Consider the following 16,900-nt stretch of genomic DNA (forward strand, 5'->3'; position numbering starts at 1 on the left):
GAGGTGTAATACCTTTCAAGGCCAAATAAATATCAAGTATCTCATTGTTGGGCAAGCAGCATAACAAGTTCATACTCTGTGCATGGGTAAGAGAAAGGAATCTGCTTCTTTGTTCATTTACCAGTACATTTGAGCGTTGGTCAATACAATAGGAAATTTGACACCATACATAGAGAATTATCTTTCTTTAATGTCAATTCCAGTTAATTCTGGGGAAATTGAATCTGTTGGGACCACAACAAAAATTGTTTGACTTATGGAAATTCAACTTAGATATTGTAAATAACATGTTTTGCGTACTAAAAAACTTGAATCGACTGAGGAAAATTTGACTCTGAATTTGTAACTATAAGTTATGCAGAGTTAAATGTACCTTACATCCTTGATCAATTCCCTCCCTGGGTGTATGAGTGAACAGTATGAGAAGTCTTTTAAACAAACATGATGTCTCATTTATACCATAACATCTACTACCATTGTAAAATAATGTAGTTGCAATTTACTTAGTATAATGCAAACAAATATGTTAGGGGTACAAATTCAAGTTCAATTCGAATTGTATTTATTTCAATCCAAACAAATAGGATACATGTAGATAGATCTGGGAATCTGAGGGGGGGGGGGGGGGGGGGGTGGGGGGGGGGGGGGGGGGGGGGGGGGGGGGGGGGAGGTCCCCCCCCCCCCCTTTCTCCCCCCCCCCCCCCCCCCCCCACTCAGAAAATAATTCAAATATCTAAAATGCCACACCCCCCCCCCCCCCCCTCCCCCTACTTCATTTCTTGTTTAACGGGCAGCATTGCCAGCGAGTTCGAATGTTGGAAATGTTTTTATCCAAATTTCTCACAATACTGCATCTGCCTGTAGATATATATGCTTTGGCACAGGAATCTGTACTTGCAGCCCATCACAAAAAGACATCGGATGGAATAAAATCATGTTTTTTCAGTCCTTTGTCTCTTTTTCGTCTTCTTTCCAGTTACTCCATTCTGGGATTCCTGTGTGGCTTGAGTTTTAGCAATCTTTCTTCTTCCTCCTTTCTTTGACTTTTTCTATGAAATTAAATCAAATTGGAAGAAAAACAAAAATTGAGAATTTGTTGGACATACCTAATCCTACTGAATCTTAACCCGACATCTGAACCTTTAAAGATACTATGTCCCTTTTGCAGCCAACCTCAAATTATATAGAACTTTGCAGGAATTATGAATATGTCATGTATGTCCTATCTGTGAAATTTAAACGTTAGCAGTGTCCTTATATATTTCAAATATGTGCAAGGAAACCCGTTTACTTGCTAGACTTCACTGTCAGACACTATTGTCAGTATTGAGTGACTGACTGGCTTTTTCTTCTTCTTTGGTAATAACTTAGATAAAATGAGCTGTAAAGGATTTGTCTACATCAATAACCCACTTCTTGTAATGACCAAAATTAAACTGATTGAATCTTTGCGCAGCATAAAACGTATGACCATGCAGTACAAGGGTCTGAAAATCAAGACTATTACTTATTGGCTCTATAGCTCCTAAGTCGATTTGACAACTAATAGTCGTTATTTTCCCACTTAAAGACGTTTTCAAGCCCCCTTTTTTAAGGGGAGTTCTGAATTAGTATTATCTTTCAAATGCCATTGGAATTAATAACCTTTTCATTTTTTGGGCCTGCAAAAGGGACATATGGTAGTACCTTTAATACACTGCAAATACACTGCAAGAGTAGATTAACTAATGATTCAAACTATAGGCAGGTGTTATAACATGGAGCCCTTGTCCTAAAAAAGAGCAGCCCACCGTCTATGAAAAACAAACATTGCACCAAAACCAAAACCACTTTACATGTAAATAAATGACGAAGGGCAATCATAGTATAAGGTTTATAAATATACATAAGCTGCATGCAATAAAAGTCCCAACATATTGATTTATGTTATTCATGAGGTGCATTTCCATTAGCCCTAGTTGATAATATTGTAGTTCTGGTCATGCAATTGCATTGTTAGAGAAACTGTGTGGAGTGGAAGCGTTTGGAAAACACTGATTATGTAGCACATATTAAGCATTAGTGTATAATGTGTGGTTTTGGAATCATCTAAATGATAGTCACATGCACAGAAGTGTTTTTATGGGACTACACAAACATGTGGCATGAAAGTATGGTCCACAACCTTTTACTGTTACTTGTCATATTTCGAATATGAGGGCATTGGAAAAGCCATCCTTATTAGGAGAATGTTGTTGTTGTTGTGTTTTGAGTTATTGGCGATTAGTCAGTGATTTGACTATTGTCGCCAAAATACTTTACGGCACGTGTTATATCTCTCAATTTTGGATTTTTTAAAAAATATATTTATTTCGTTTTATATTTATCTATCTTTTAGGAAATTTTCTATGGTATCCTTCAAACTTAAATAAAAAGATTTTTTTTTTTTTTAAATTACCAGTATGTTTCCCTTTTCCAAGAACTCAACCCTAGTAAACTTGACTACAATCGATTTGACCTAAAGCAAGTACAGAGAGCTAAAAAGCTCAATTTGAATTACTGGGCTGAAGACCAAAGTCGTACAGATTTGAGTCACACATCATGCTCATCTCCTTTGGCCGGCTAACCACTGCATGTGGGAATAGAGCTGAGATATAGAGACTAGAGAGAACTGTATTTATTGGAAACTCATCTCCCCCCCCCCCCCAACCCCTCCAAATTAAAAATGGAGTACATGACATTAGGCCTGAGTCGAAACGGGTCCCCGCCCGGGCCCCGACCGTCGAGCTGAAACCCGGTTTTGGGTTTTCGGGTTTCGGGTTTTTCAAAATTAAATTTTTACACTGATATTTTGAAATATAGAACTAAAAATATGCAATTCACAAACTTATATTTTGTTTCAGTTGACGGTAGGTGTTTTTACCACTCTAAAATTGAGGCTGCAAGAAAGGAATCACGCTTCGAGGTACCGATCGAGTGCGTTCAGAAACGGAAATGGAAATCGATGTATGACCCACTGAAGACTGAGCAAGTTAAGAAAGCCCCACACACAAGACTAAAATGTTGATCAGACTATTACAATTAAATCGTAATACTAATAGGCATTAATTAATTGTCAAAATATGTCCACAAAATAATGGTTTACGATCCTTGATAATTTAATGAAGGAAAATAATTTAAAGCCCTTGAAATAACATCGAAGTGCCTTCCGTTCGTTCTAAAAATGCGTGTATAAAATTAACGGCAAGCAGAAGTTACGAGTCAAGCTTGATATGCATGTTTACATCCCTACACCGTCATCCGACTTGATCGGAACAATAAGCATTAAACCAATTAAAAAACATAACGTAAGACTGTAAGGGACACCAATTCAACAAAATAACCGTAAAATGATTATTTGCTTTGACAAATACTATAGATATTCATAATATCTTACAGAAATAATGATATTTCATGAGCTACGTACTCGATATCGAGTTCAGCTAGCCATCATTTTGAAATGAGACGTAGTTGTCATGCAGAGAATGCGGCAGCTTGCAGAGAGGAAAAAAAATCACGTAATAGGCACGTGAATATCACGTGATCTCAGGCCCGCGCTTTTCCTCTTTCTGCTGCATTACCGCCCTCTACAGTCTACTGCATGACAACTACGTCTCATTTCAAAATGATGGCTAGCTGAACTCGATATCGAGTACGTAGCTCATAAAATATCATTATTTCTGTAAGATAATATGAATATCTATAGTATTATTTGTCAAAGCAAATAATTATTTTACGGTAATTTTGTTGAATTAGAGTCCCTGAAAGCCTTACGTGATTTTTTTAAAATTGGTTTAATGCTTATTGTTCCGATTAGCTCTCATGACGGTGTAGGGATGTAAAGACGCATATCAAGCTTGTCTCGTAACTTCAGCTTGCCGTTTATACACGCATTTTTAGAACGAACGGAAGGCACTTCGATGTTATTTCAAGGGCTTTAAATTATTTTCCTTCATTAAATTATCAAGGATCGTAAACCATTATTTTGTGGACATATTTTGACAATTAATTAATGCCTATTAGTATTACGATTTAATTGTAATAGTCTGATCAACATTTTAGTCTTGTGTGTGGGGCTTTCTTAACTTGCTCAGTCTTCAGTGGGTATTTCTACTTCCGTTTCTGAACGCACTACGTACCACGTACGAAGCGTAATTCATTTCTTGCAGCCCCAATTTTGAGCGATAAAAACACCTACCATCAACTGAAACGATATCCATTTATTTTTTAAAGCATCTTGATTTAATTCAATGGATTATTTTATTGTTTTGAAAGCAGTAAATGTCTTTTCCGTCGCATTATTAGAACAGCAACTTAGTCTAACTCCCGCCGTTGCATGCACACGATTTTTAGTGTCAGTGCAGTGGTGAAAATTTCGGGTACCCGGTCCCCGCCCGAAATTTTCAAGTCAAACCCGGGTTCGGCAAAACCCGTGATGACTCAGGCCTACATGACATCCAGTACTACTCCTGCTCTTACTTGCAAAAATAAGAATTGTAGATTTTTAAACTGCACTGCTCTTACCTTTCGTTTTGATGGACTACCGGGTGTAGGGTTGGATTCATTCGGGGCATGAGATCCACAGTCCATGTTCTCAATTTCAAAATCAGAGTCATCATCGTCTTCTTCACTCTCTGCTGCTGCTGCTGCTGTTGCTCCTTCTCCTCCTCCTTCTTGTAATCTCTCAAAATCTTCTCCTGATGCAGACAAGGAAAAGAAAATCACATAGGTTAAATGAAAAAGAAATATCAATACCAATTCCCACATCCTCCTCCTAAGCTATGGCATACCGGCCAAAATTTGAAAATGAGAATTAAGAATTTTTAGCACGGTATGTCTTCGAAATTAAGAAATCTGTACCCTTAACAGGCGTTCGCACATGCAGCGGCAGTGCAACTGGCAATATGCGGTAAATCTGTGCAAAAAAGCGAATACAAATTCGCTGCTCAATCACGCAGCCATTCAACGCACGCACTACGTGAACTCTCACATCGCGGCATATGATAAAATAAGCTTAATTTGGCTTAAGCAACACAACAACAACAAACAAAACAAAACAACAACAAACAACAAAAAAAAAAACAACAACAACAACAAAAAATCAAAATTTTGAAAATCCGGGATATCTCGCATTTTTGGGTCCTAAAAATCCAGAAAAACAGGATATTCCAGATTACTCGGGAGGGTTGGCAGGTACGCTATGGGCTTGTAAATTCACACTCCAACTACTAATGGTAGCAAGACTAACCATCCCTGGTGTGCAGGCAGACTCTAATGTTAATTGACACTTTACCACAATTCCTAGATCCTTGAGCAGAGCCTAACTATGTCAGTCTCTGGCTGTGTCAAATAACATGTCAGGAGCAGATAAAGTACATAGCGTCTACAAATGATGTTAGCCTAGTTCTCACTGTGCAGACACTGTTAGGCAAAGCAACTGAATCAGCTCGAGATTGCCAAATATCCCGCTATTTGAACTATCCCAATCGCAAATTATCCAGTTAATTTGTGTCTTCATCAGCCCGAAGTTGCAATTAGCGGGATATTTGGTCGAGATAATCATTATACAAATAACGCACGGCCCAGAGTGCAATAGCGGTGAATGCAGTACGCGCGAGGTTTCTTTAGATTGGTGCCGCTCTGTGCAACGAGCCGCTTGCGGCGAGTTGACAGTGCGAACCATCTGAAGAAACCGAGCATTTACTGCATTTACGTTTTGCACAACAGGGTCAAGTGCGTTATTTGTTTTATAAAATAGCGACACAAATAGCAACAAACGAAACTTTAGATCTAATAAGTTAGAGTCTACGAGAGTTCGATCTAGATCTAGATCTAGAGTTATGTTGGTTCTACTTCTAGACTAAGACCTTGCAGGCTTACCAAAAAGTCAATGGGATTCATTGCCTTGATTAAAAATAAAATCCATACAGTGGGTCTAGAGACGAGTCTACATCAGACAGCTGAAATTCCTGGCTTCATTATAAAATCCAAAAGTCAAAACAGGCCTAAATCCAAGGCAAAAGTAAAATAAAAATTTGCTTTTTAATAATACCCCGCTGGCGCTGGCCGCTCTGATCTACCTAGTTAGCTAGAGCTAAGCTACGCGTACGTTGCGCTGGGGATCATGGTGGAGCGTACAATTTTAGCTACGCGTAGCCTACAATAATTGCAATGCAACTCGAGGGAGCGCGTACTACACGTACGCGCGCGCACTGGATCTCCATGGTCACGCATACGCACCGTGCAATATAACTTTTTACTGCGCTTTTTCTGCACTCATTTCTGCAAAATCGTGCTTGCATCAAATTTTTTTCAATGTCATGTGACGCGTATTGACCAATCACGATGCTTAAAATACTAGAGCCATTTTATAATCCAAGATATCTTGGGCTAGTTTGCAAAATATCCCACTATTTGTCCGGTGTGTCTTCACCAGCCCGAAGACTTGTATATCTCGAGCTCGAGTTTCAAGTTTCGAGGTCAAGTCTCGAGCTGATGAAGACGTGATTTTTTACTTCGGAATTATTTCACAAATCAGAAATAGTGGGCTATTTGGCAATATTGAGCTGATGAAAACAGGCCGAATGATCTGTGAAGACTCTGAAGACATTGACTTACGTGGGTAGAGATCGCTCATGCTGTCGTCCGACTCGGCCTCCGACTCACTCGTATCACTGTTAGCATGATGGCTGTATTTCTTCACTTCTTGAGAATCAGAGTCTTCCGCTCTCTTCTTGCTTCTTGCCAGAGGCTTGAATTTGGTCCCTAGTCTCTGGCATTCTTCATCTAAAACAGGATTACAGGAAATTATCTTCATAATCATATTTCATTTTGATATAAAGGTACCTTAAACAAGTTTTCACATGGAGATAAATATATTACTTCACGATGCATTTCTAAAGTGCATTTTAAAATCTTATTTTAAGCAATACCCAGTATTATAATTATTTACTATACCGGTATATGAAGAGAATGTAATGATTTTTTTAAACTTTGGGGGTCTTTGAGTGTTTCATCAAATGTCTTTTCTCTTTATATTTGCATATGATGAAAAATGTTGAAAACCAACTTACTGAGCAATCCTTGAATAGACATGATGAGACAATTCTTGGTAAATCATATTTGAGAATAAAATTACCTTGATTATTCTTGGATACCCATATTTCAGAATTAATACACGTAGCTATAAATAATAAATACAATCAACATATATCACCAATTTGGGCCTTTTTTTTTTTTAATATAAGTATGTAATGTTCAATACAATACATATTACTTATGTACAATAATCATCCTACCTAAAACTCCCAAGCATTACCCATCTACTCACATTTTGCCAAAGCTTTCTTGTATCTCCTCCCATTGACATGTCGTTCTACATGAGCTGGTACACGGTTGATGTGACGTACAGTAAGGGTGCAGAAGATTTGATTCCTGGATTTAAAAAATATATATATCACAATATCATTGTCTGATAATATAAGGAAAGTGTAAAGCTGTAAGGAGGTAATGGAACTCAGCTACACAGTAATTATAGAAAGTTATGAAACTTGAGAAACAGAATTTTAAGAGAAAAACAAAACCTACATATATTTTTCGGAATCATCACTAATCATCTACTTAGTGATTAGACTTAGATATTCATTCTTAACAATTCTGAATTCTGTGAAATTATGAGTCTTGATTCTACAAAAAGAATAAAGGTCAAAATCAAAATATATTCTCCATCAAAAGAGAATTTTTCTCCCTAAAACTCCCCCCCCCCCCTCCCCTTCCAAATTTTTTTTTGTTTACACTTTAAATTTTTATTCTCCAAAGTTTTGCTTAATACTGTACATGAACTTCTTCAAAATAACTCACTCTCTTCCTCTCTTGGTACTAGGAACGATATGTGGCTTGTACTTCTCAAACTTGTCGTTGTCCCTATCCTGTGCGACCTTGAACCTCCTACCCTTGGTGTACGTCTCAAGTTCAGTAAGTCTGCAAGGCAACTCATGGCCAGTCAAGCAGCATTTCACCTTTCAGATGCAAAACAAATAGTAAATATGAGATATTTCAAAGTGCTCAGCATTATGTGCATCATCTACAAGACATTGTCTTACTAAGGAGCCCGAGTGTTGGCTCAGTCAGTAGAGCATCCGCCTCACAACCGGGAGGTCGTGGGTTCGAACCCCGGCCGCGTCATACCAAAAGACGTTAAAAGATGGGAGTTGTTGCTACCTTGTTTGGCGTTCAACAATAAGGGATAGAGCAACGTCGATCTGGCGCTGCTCAGTGGCTGCCGGGCTCACGATCAATTGGGCCTAAAGAATTTCCGTTTCGGTTTAATAAAATTTGGAGTGGACTATTAGGCTATTATTATTATTATTATTATTATTATAAAAGACAGGTGGATACACTTTGAATTTGTTTTATAAACATCTATATAACATTGTGCGTGCGTGAAGATACTAGATAGCAACCGAAAAATGGTCATCATCGTCATAATGTGGGCTACTTACATGAATTTAATTAGGATCTGAGATTACAGTCAATAACTTCTAGCACGCTTAGGCGCCCGCACCCCTTTGGCTTTGTCAGTACGGCTTGCAATTGTATTGAAATTGTGCAGCGGTTTGCCGTGAAACATGTGAGATAGTGTATAGACTATAGACCTAGTCTAGATCTATTAATTATATTTGTTTTATAGGAAAAATACTCCAAAAAAGATATAAAAATTGACACGAAAAGGGTAAGAAATATAACAAATTTCTATAATGACCATTATTTGAACAATTGATGAGGATTAATTTCATTTGTTGGTATGTTTTTGTAGGGTATCTCCACGCCGGAGTTACGGGTCAAAAATGGATACGGAAGTACACTAGCGCCAGCGCCAGTAGCGGCTAGTTGCGCCGGTTTCTTAGTGTCTAGAATCTACTCATTATAATTTCCCAAAATATCAAATCATAGTCTCTATACTATAGTTACCTTTCTAATTTTGCTGTAATCATCGTCAACTATTTGAAGAGACGGGAAAATCTTGATAAAATCAATCACTTCTGTAGAAACAACGTCCTTACTTGGAGTTGTCGAATCCATTTCTCTCGATATCTTCTCACATGCACATGGAGCTCGCACTAGTTGAGTAAGCTTTCGAAAGACGAGTAACTCAGATCAAAACTGTACGTAAGTGAATGAGGCGACCATATCGATTGACAAAGCTAGTCGTCTTGTGCAGCACACTCTTTGGTTGCTTCGAACGTTAAGATCGTCGGTGGTGGATGCACATGTATGTTCTTGGCCAGGCGCCAGTGTTATATTTTGCCACTGGCTCGGCGGCCACACCCAAATGCCACACCCATATGGGTGGGTCTTCTCTCTAATAATTACGAAGACAATTGTAATGTCGTTGCAGGGAATTGGGTCAAGGCATTAGTGCTATCATGTGGACTAGACTATGGTCGTTGAAATAATATCAATCTTGAGAAATATTTTTTTTCAAGTAATAATTGTAAAACAAGAAAATCATAACTTTGATCTGAAACTAGATCTATGGTAAAGTAGAATACTATATACTAGATCCGGGTGGCCGCTGTATCCCATTCAATTATTACTTGAAATGCCTAAGCGGTACCCGTTGGTCCCCAATGATCCCCTTTTTCTTATATTAATTGAGAGCTGATTTGATGATACATGTATAACCCCCTGTCAGTGACCAAGCAGGGAGGTATAATCCCTCCTGGCCAAACTAGTGCAGAAAGGCATTAAAAAACCCGAATCAATTACCAGCTTGCATGAACAGCACCTACTACGAAAGTATTGAAAGGCATCATGTCTGAAAAATATAAGCTCTCTGGTACGTACATGTTACGCGCTCACACCAAAGACGCTTTACTGACAAAGATATCTATCTCAACCGTATCGTATACCAGTAGCATCCGCATATCGCCTTGTACGCATAATCATAGGCTAGGCCGTTGGAGTAAACTCTGATGGACAAGAAGTGGACTCCCTGAGAATCAGGTTCGTTCATCCAGAATATAATACAGGAGGTAAGATTTAGGAAGTGAAAATATTTTGTGATCTCAACACCAATACACAAATTGCCAAAGACATAGACAGAGACAGAGCAGGGATGTCAAGTCAGACTCAGAGCTCGAGCTACGAGATTGCGACAAGCAAGCGGCCCTAGCCCTAGGCCGCCCCGAGAGCAGAGGTCGCGCCGCGCCGCAGCGTTGTCTGGCGGGGTGCCCACTCAGTGTACGACCAATTACTTCTTATTAGTATATGCCTACGACTAGCACTCTATATCATCTGCAAGAATCTTCAAACCTGAAGGAGGCAGATGTAACCCGAAAAAGAAGAAGAAGAAGAATTGAGTTTTAAGTCAGAATAGATGGAGGTGCTGCATGCTGGCATCTCGGCGCGTATCACCATTTATCAGTACTTCCCACTCTCTAAGTCTAAACATGAAAAGAAACAATGAAAGCTCAAGAGTCAAAAGCACCGGTACTTGGTAGCTGTAGTGACTAGTGGTACATTCATTTATACTCTTTATTATTAATTTAGTAGATCTTGGATCTTGTATTGCTGTCCTCCAGAAGATTTTGCGAGGGAATATAAACTGGAGTGGAGGTGTGGCTTATAGAGTGGTCCTTTAGCTAGGCTATACTCCTATCTTATTTATTAGATTTAATTTTTGATTTTGTAGGTGGAGGATCAGGAATCGGAGGGCGTGTCATTGCGGCCTTGAAGGATTTAATTCTTTTTTGTTCTTGGGAAGATTGTGTTCAGTTTGCAAGTACTTCAGTTCTGGTGTACTAGTAGGTCTATAGGTAGTCTGGAATTGGAATTTGTGACATCTTGTTTGATTTGACTTTGGGATGATGTATTTCTGGTGATCAATGTCGAGGGATCCATTTAGCATCTTGAAAAAGCAGGTGACTCAATGATTACCCCCATCCCCCCCCCCCCAATTTAAAAAAGGGGTACCGGTAACTCATCATTAGCGGAGTAAAAAATGACTCCCTTTAGATGATATGTTGACCTAACATAACACTTTCCACAAAAAATGTCACACCTTTTTGAATAAAAACAGTTACAAATTGAGCTCTGAATATATATAATAGCACTAGTACCAAAATACCATATTTTCTCACAATTTTCCTTAAAACTTGGAGGTTCTCTTTGAAATACATGTGACCCTGTTTGTGAAATGTCCTGCTCTTTGAAACAAAAAATTGCTACTTTTTACAAATCCATGAAAATTGAATTGTTCATCCCCCCCCCCCCCCTCCCAATTTCTGCCTTTTTTATATCGAAATTTCTAGCTAGTTAGTGTGTATGAATTCAATATTAAATAACACCACCATCACCTGCACCAGAAGTTCAGAATTTATTGATGTTGTATTTTGAATTTCCTCTTTTTTTTTCTAAGAAATTGAGTGAAAAGTGAAGAAAAAAATGAAACGGCTATAAAATACTGAATTTTCCTTTCATATTGTAGCTTTTATTAAAAAATGCCTGGTACAGAGGGTGAGGTTGTGATGGTGACCGGAGCATCAGGTTTCCTGGGTCAGCACATCCTCAAACAGCTGTTAGAACAAGGAGAGTTTCTCATCAAGGAGGTCAGGACCTTTGACCTACAACCTTTCACCTGGTGTCCCGAACTAGAAGGTAAACTTTCTAGTAATAAGCGGTTGGATTAGGCTTAGGGTTCCAACAAACTCAGAAAGAAACTAGAACTACATGAATTTCTTAGTAATCATATTTTATGTACTTGTAAATTAAGTACCAGTACATGCCAGACCAATAAGCATAGATCCAGTGGTCCAATCCATCCTAAAACCAGCATTAGACATAATTTGTTGAAACTTGTGCCATTGTAAAAAGACCCCAAAATAATGATATGACCTCCATTAAATATTTTACACTGTTATCTTGACAAGCATACATTTAAACAACAAAAATTGTATAACAGCATCATGGCTACTGACGGTTCAAATCTTACATAAGTCAGGGCTCATGTATACAGAATCTGGGGGCGTTTCACAAAACTTGTCATCAGTGACAAATGACAGTTTTTGTTATAAGCTACTGAAATCCTTGCTTCTGATTGGTTAACAACAGATTTGTCACTGATTTTGTCATTTGTCATTGAAAAAAGGTTTTGTGAAACGGGTCCCAGGATCCGCTTCCAAATTATTTAGTGTAGAGATCTGCATAAGTGTATCCTAGAACATGCACCAAATTTAATGGATATACAAGGTTCAACCTCCCTCTCTCTCCCTTTTTCTCCCTCTTTCATATTCTGCAAATTCACCCATAATCCAAACTCTCCTCTATTCTGCCCCATTGATTTCCTTTTGCCTACTAGTCCACAACCCCACTACTCAGCTCTCGCACATTAAGGGTGACCTGCTGTGCATGGAGGAGGTGCGGAGGGCCTTCAAGGGTGTCACTGTTGTTATACATACTGCTGGTGTGATTGATGTGTCTCCAGTGCCAGACGCAGAGCTTCTCCGATCCGTCAACATTCAAGGTATGTTATTTTAGCTTTGATAAATGTTCAAACGGTAGTGGGGTACGAGTGTAACCCTCCCCTCCCCCTCAACAAAATTTCTGTCAGCTAATTTGAAAACTATACAAACTATGTTGGAAAATGAGAGCGTTTTCACCTTGTTTTTCCTTTTGCTGGTTGAAAAAATTGAAATAATTGTCAGGAAATTAGGTAACACCTCGCCCTCTTCTCTCCCATATTGGTCTAGCAATCCCTTTTTTTCCTTTTTTAATATTCTAAATATTTTGTTGAGTTGGCCTTGGTAGTAATTCTTTTCTTAAGAATGTATTTGCTCTGTCCTGATCAAAGTATGAGCAATGACTTCTTCACAAAATCTGTCTGAAATTTCTTTTCAATCTTTTTACTTGGATCATGAATTTGGGATTTCCAATTTCGTATTATCCCACTAATTGTAAATGTTAGGATATAACATACACATGCAAGTGAACCTCCATTAATACAGATGTACATAATTGTGTATTCACTCATCTACAAGGTTACTGATCAAACTCTTCTCCCGTATTGAACAGGTTCTGAGAATGTACTTCAGGCCTGCATTCACCACAACATACAGTATTTAGTATACACCAGCACAGTTGATGTGGTTATCGGCCAGGAGCCTATAACAGCAGGTACAGAGACTATCCTAGGCATTCCTCAGCATCATCACTTTGGCCTCTATGCAACCACCAAGTATGAAGCAGAAAAGATCGTCCTCAAGGCAAGTAATCTCATCCTGAAGAATGGGAAGCGCCTGCAGACGTGCGCGCTTCGCCCAACACCGGTGTACGGCGAGGGCGACACGTACAACCGTGATGTCCTGCGACAAGCGTGCCACTACAAGATGATGGTTCGCATGGGGAGCGAATCCTCGCGTTACCAGTGCACCTACGCAGGAAACATTGCTTGGGGACATGTCCTAGCCGTTAAGGAACTCTTGAAACCCACGACCAATGAATCACCTGCAGGACAGGCCTTCTTCCTCACCGACGAAACCCCGGTGTCAAAAGTCAGCGACTTCTTCACACCGTTCGTCATCGGCGTCGACGCCAAGATGTCCAGCTTTTCTCTTCCATTTTGGTTGCTCTACTCCATTGCTGTCGTGATAGAGATATGTGCCTGGCTTCTCCAGCCAATCTACAAGGTCAAGTTCTTCTTGACCACTGCTACTGTGACCTATGCCTACGGAGTGTATTATTTTCAGTGCGAAGGAGCGGAGAGATGCCTTGGATATGAGCCTCTCTACACCTATGATGATGCTGTTGAGAGGAGTCTGGTTTACTACAGAAGGGAGTGTGGCTTATCCTGACCAACAGTATCAAATGATACTTTTCCACTCTAATAAATGCAATGTATATAATACTATAGATATTATAATGAACCTTTTATTCCACTTCCACAGCAATAATTTGCCTAAATGTATATATTGTCCAAAAGGACATCAACGCTATGACAAAAACATACCAGCAACCGGTATGTGACAGATGATATGAGCACCCTCCTGGCTTTCAGCAAATGATATGAAGTAATAATTGTGTTCAGTTGCTCAGGAAATTGTCTTTTTTATAATTACAGGTACTATTTGTTTATGTTAGAAAAATAGAAAGTCACTCACAAATACTCAAATCAGGCATGAAATATTATATGTTGACCAAGAAAAGGAAAATTATCTGATGTGCAATACAACTTGATTCCCCCCCCCCCTTTGCTTTACTGTATCGAAAGAGAATATGATTAATTTGTGTAATTGTATTTGCATAACAAAATTATCTTTGTTGATAGAAGATATGAAGTCAATATTGTGGAGCAAGTGGCCTTTATACATATTTTCAATTAAAAGGTCATTGTATTTCATATACTTTTGAATTAATATATTATCCCTCAGTACAAGAAGAAAAATTGTCAAACAACACTATATTCTACTGTGTAAAAGAAAAGTCATTTATGACAAATAAGTGGTCTACTTCTATAGTATTTTATTCAACCTCCAAGTGTTTATCCTATATAAGCTTATTTTGAATCACAGTTCTAGTAGATATTTCTTATCAATTTTTTATGAATATACTACTTTACTTGTACATATAGGTAAGGCTGTCATTGCTAAAGCCTGTTGCATAAAATGCTTCAATCAAATGAGAGTTACAACTTGCGATGAAAAATAGATTATTCAGCATTTATTTTTAGGGGGCCAAAGATCATGTTTCTATTGTTATTACTATTTTTCAACATAGAACTATGGCTCATGTCAAGTTCGAGTTGTAATTTCGTAATGTATTGTCATGCATAACATGCTGAAATCCAAGTCAAGGCAAGTGAAATATACTTTATGCATCAATGTGGGAAATATATATGAATTTAGCTTTATTGACAATCAGACATGCGGTGACTCCATGCTTACGCATCATTCACATATGATGCGCTAAACTGTTGGAGCAAAGCTAGAACGTACTTTGCACTTCTGAAATTATGCAAGCTTGTACTAAACAAAAGGACAGTTCAAACCAGCAAAGGCCACTACACAGTCGCTTATCTGTTTGGTATCAGATACAGAAATTTTAAGTGCACTATTATTTTGTCGAGGCAGTCATGTGAATGAGGTACCGATATGTTTATCCATCTATTACACAGTACTTCTGTTCCTTTCATTATCTTTGCATGATGTGATACATCAAGCCAATGCCCTACAGAGTACAAAGAGTTCATTTTCAGCTCAATGTGTAGCCTGTATATATAAACCTATGCTAAATGCAGTACTTACTTCTACATTTATATTTTCTTTTTTTATCATGTTATAACCATGCAGTGGCCTTTCTTTGTGTGAACTTAATGAATATTAACAGAATGACAATCTTGCCATGCAAATATGAAATACCGGTAGATTATTACAGGGTAAAGGTTGAAAGGTACAATGATATAAGAACTTGATTTGAAAGGGTATGTCAGTTGGATGTCCAGCTCACACCCTGGACCAACACCACGAGGGGTGGGGGGGGGGGGAGTGGTGGGGTAGACATCCAGGACTAGGGATCAGGTGTCCAATAACCATTATATGAGCCTTATGGTCTGTCTTAAAGACTCCTGCTTTCATGGGAGTTATGAAAAGAGAATTTGTAAATTTGAATGCCTTAAGTAAATCGTGCAATTGAATGTTTTTAAACAGAAATATGGCTTTTGTTCAGCATCAGTCATTTTTGAAAAGTAATAGGTTGTCATTTGTACAGACTAAAGACTTTCAGAAGAAGTCCTTTGTGCATTAACCTTGCTGACATTTTTTTTCAAGCACTGAAGTCAATAAGGATGATAGCATTCATCATTTATGTGGTTTTAAAGATATGAAATATGCTCATGTAGTCCAAGCCTGAGTGGAGTAACTAAGTTTTTTTGGACCAGTAAAAAGTACTAGTTGTGGTGAGATGAATAAACCCGATGACACACCTCGCTACAATACACAAAAATGTACTGAATGTGTAACTACAGGGAACTACCAAAGTACATGTTTTGATGAAATTACATATCACAGTGGCTTGTCTATAATTATGAGAAGGGGGAACAAATTGACAAAAGAGTCAAGCCTGCAAATCATGTGAATGGCTAATTTTGTGTAATCATAAAGGACTATCTGGAAAGGTTTCATACATTACTTCTTAGGGGTACTGGTATCATGAAAGTGTATAACAAAATACCATCACTGTGACCAGTATTTTCATCAAACACTATGACTAGCTGAAAATTGAAAGTAGCCGACACTCTCTATTGCAAATGGCATTCTCTTGTATTTCTACTGTACATTACATCCTTTCAGTGTGATGTAATTTTATGCATGGAATGCAGGTTGATTAGTTGATGATGTAATTCATTAGTTACCAGAAAAAATATATAAATACACATTCCATTCATGTTCCTTGCATTAAATGATTCTTCTGGACGTACTTAACTTAAACCCAGTTACGTAGTTGATGACAATGCAGTTTGATGTAATAAATGATCACTATCAGGGTATGAAACAATGAAATATATTATTAAATTGTATTGAAATGAAGGAATATTGTTGTTTTTCTTAGTGTTTATTATCTCGATCGTGTCATTCATTATCTTTTAAAGGTACTACATGTATTACATATTTAATACATGGTCAGAAAGGAGTTGGAACTGTTTATCAAAGTTTCAAGTTGTTCTGTGTAAATTTGGATGGTCCATTATTTTCAAGTATGATACATGTAATTTGTATGTATATGCATGAACCTAATAGTATATGTAACATATTTTCTTCTTCTTCTAATTTTGCTCTCATAAATTGTGTCAAAATGTATAAACTACAATGTGTCACCAATAATTATGTTA

The 16,900-nt window shown here is 38.1% G+C and overlaps 2 protein-coding genes across 3 annotated transcripts; one reads left to right on the forward strand and one right to left on the reverse strand.

Annotated features, from left to right (window-relative positions):
• Positions 1-766: 766 nt before the first annotated feature.
• On the reverse strand, positions 767-9,150 carry LOC105438265 (surfeit locus protein 2-like). Its single transcript, XM_030991547.1, has 6 exons — positions 8,989-9,150; positions 7,879-8,036; positions 7,349-7,452; positions 6,637-6,804; positions 4,543-4,715; positions 767-1,049 (listed from the first exon to the last, which is right to left on the reverse strand). The coding sequence occupies exons 1-6, from the start codon at positions 9,097-9,099 to the stop codon at positions 933-935; spliced, it is 831 nt and encodes a 276-aa protein (XP_030847407.1). The 5' UTR covers positions 9,100-9,150; the 3' UTR covers positions 767-932.
• A 771-nt stretch (positions 9,151-9,921) lies between these two features.
• Positions 9,922-16,602, forward strand: LOC592634 (3 beta-hydroxysteroid dehydrogenase type 7). 2 transcript variants are annotated; one of them, XM_011665870.2, is made up of 4 exons: positions 9,922-10,023; positions 11,507-11,676; positions 12,377-12,541; positions 13,090-16,602. In XM_011665870.2, the coding sequence occupies exons 2-4, from the start codon at positions 11,520-11,522 to the stop codon at positions 13,866-13,868; spliced, it is 1,101 nt and encodes a 366-aa protein (XP_011664172.1). In that variant the 5' UTR covers positions 9,922-10,023; positions 11,507-11,519; the 3' UTR covers positions 13,869-16,602. The 2 variants fall into 2 exon arrangements, with proteins under 2 accessions (XP_011664172.1, XP_797239.1); XM_792146.4 differs by having other exon boundaries at positions 9,924-10,052.
• The last annotated feature ends 298 nt before the right edge of the window (positions 16,603-16,900 follow it).

Source organism: Strongylocentrotus purpuratus, unplaced genomic scaffold (genome assembly GCF_000002235.5).
Source record: "Strongylocentrotus purpuratus isolate Spur 01 unplaced genomic scaffold, Spur_5.0 spur5_scaffold_2, whole genome shotgun sequence".
NCBI classification, from domain to species: Eukaryota; Metazoa; Echinodermata; class Echinoidea; order Camarodonta; family Strongylocentrotidae; genus Strongylocentrotus; species Strongylocentrotus purpuratus.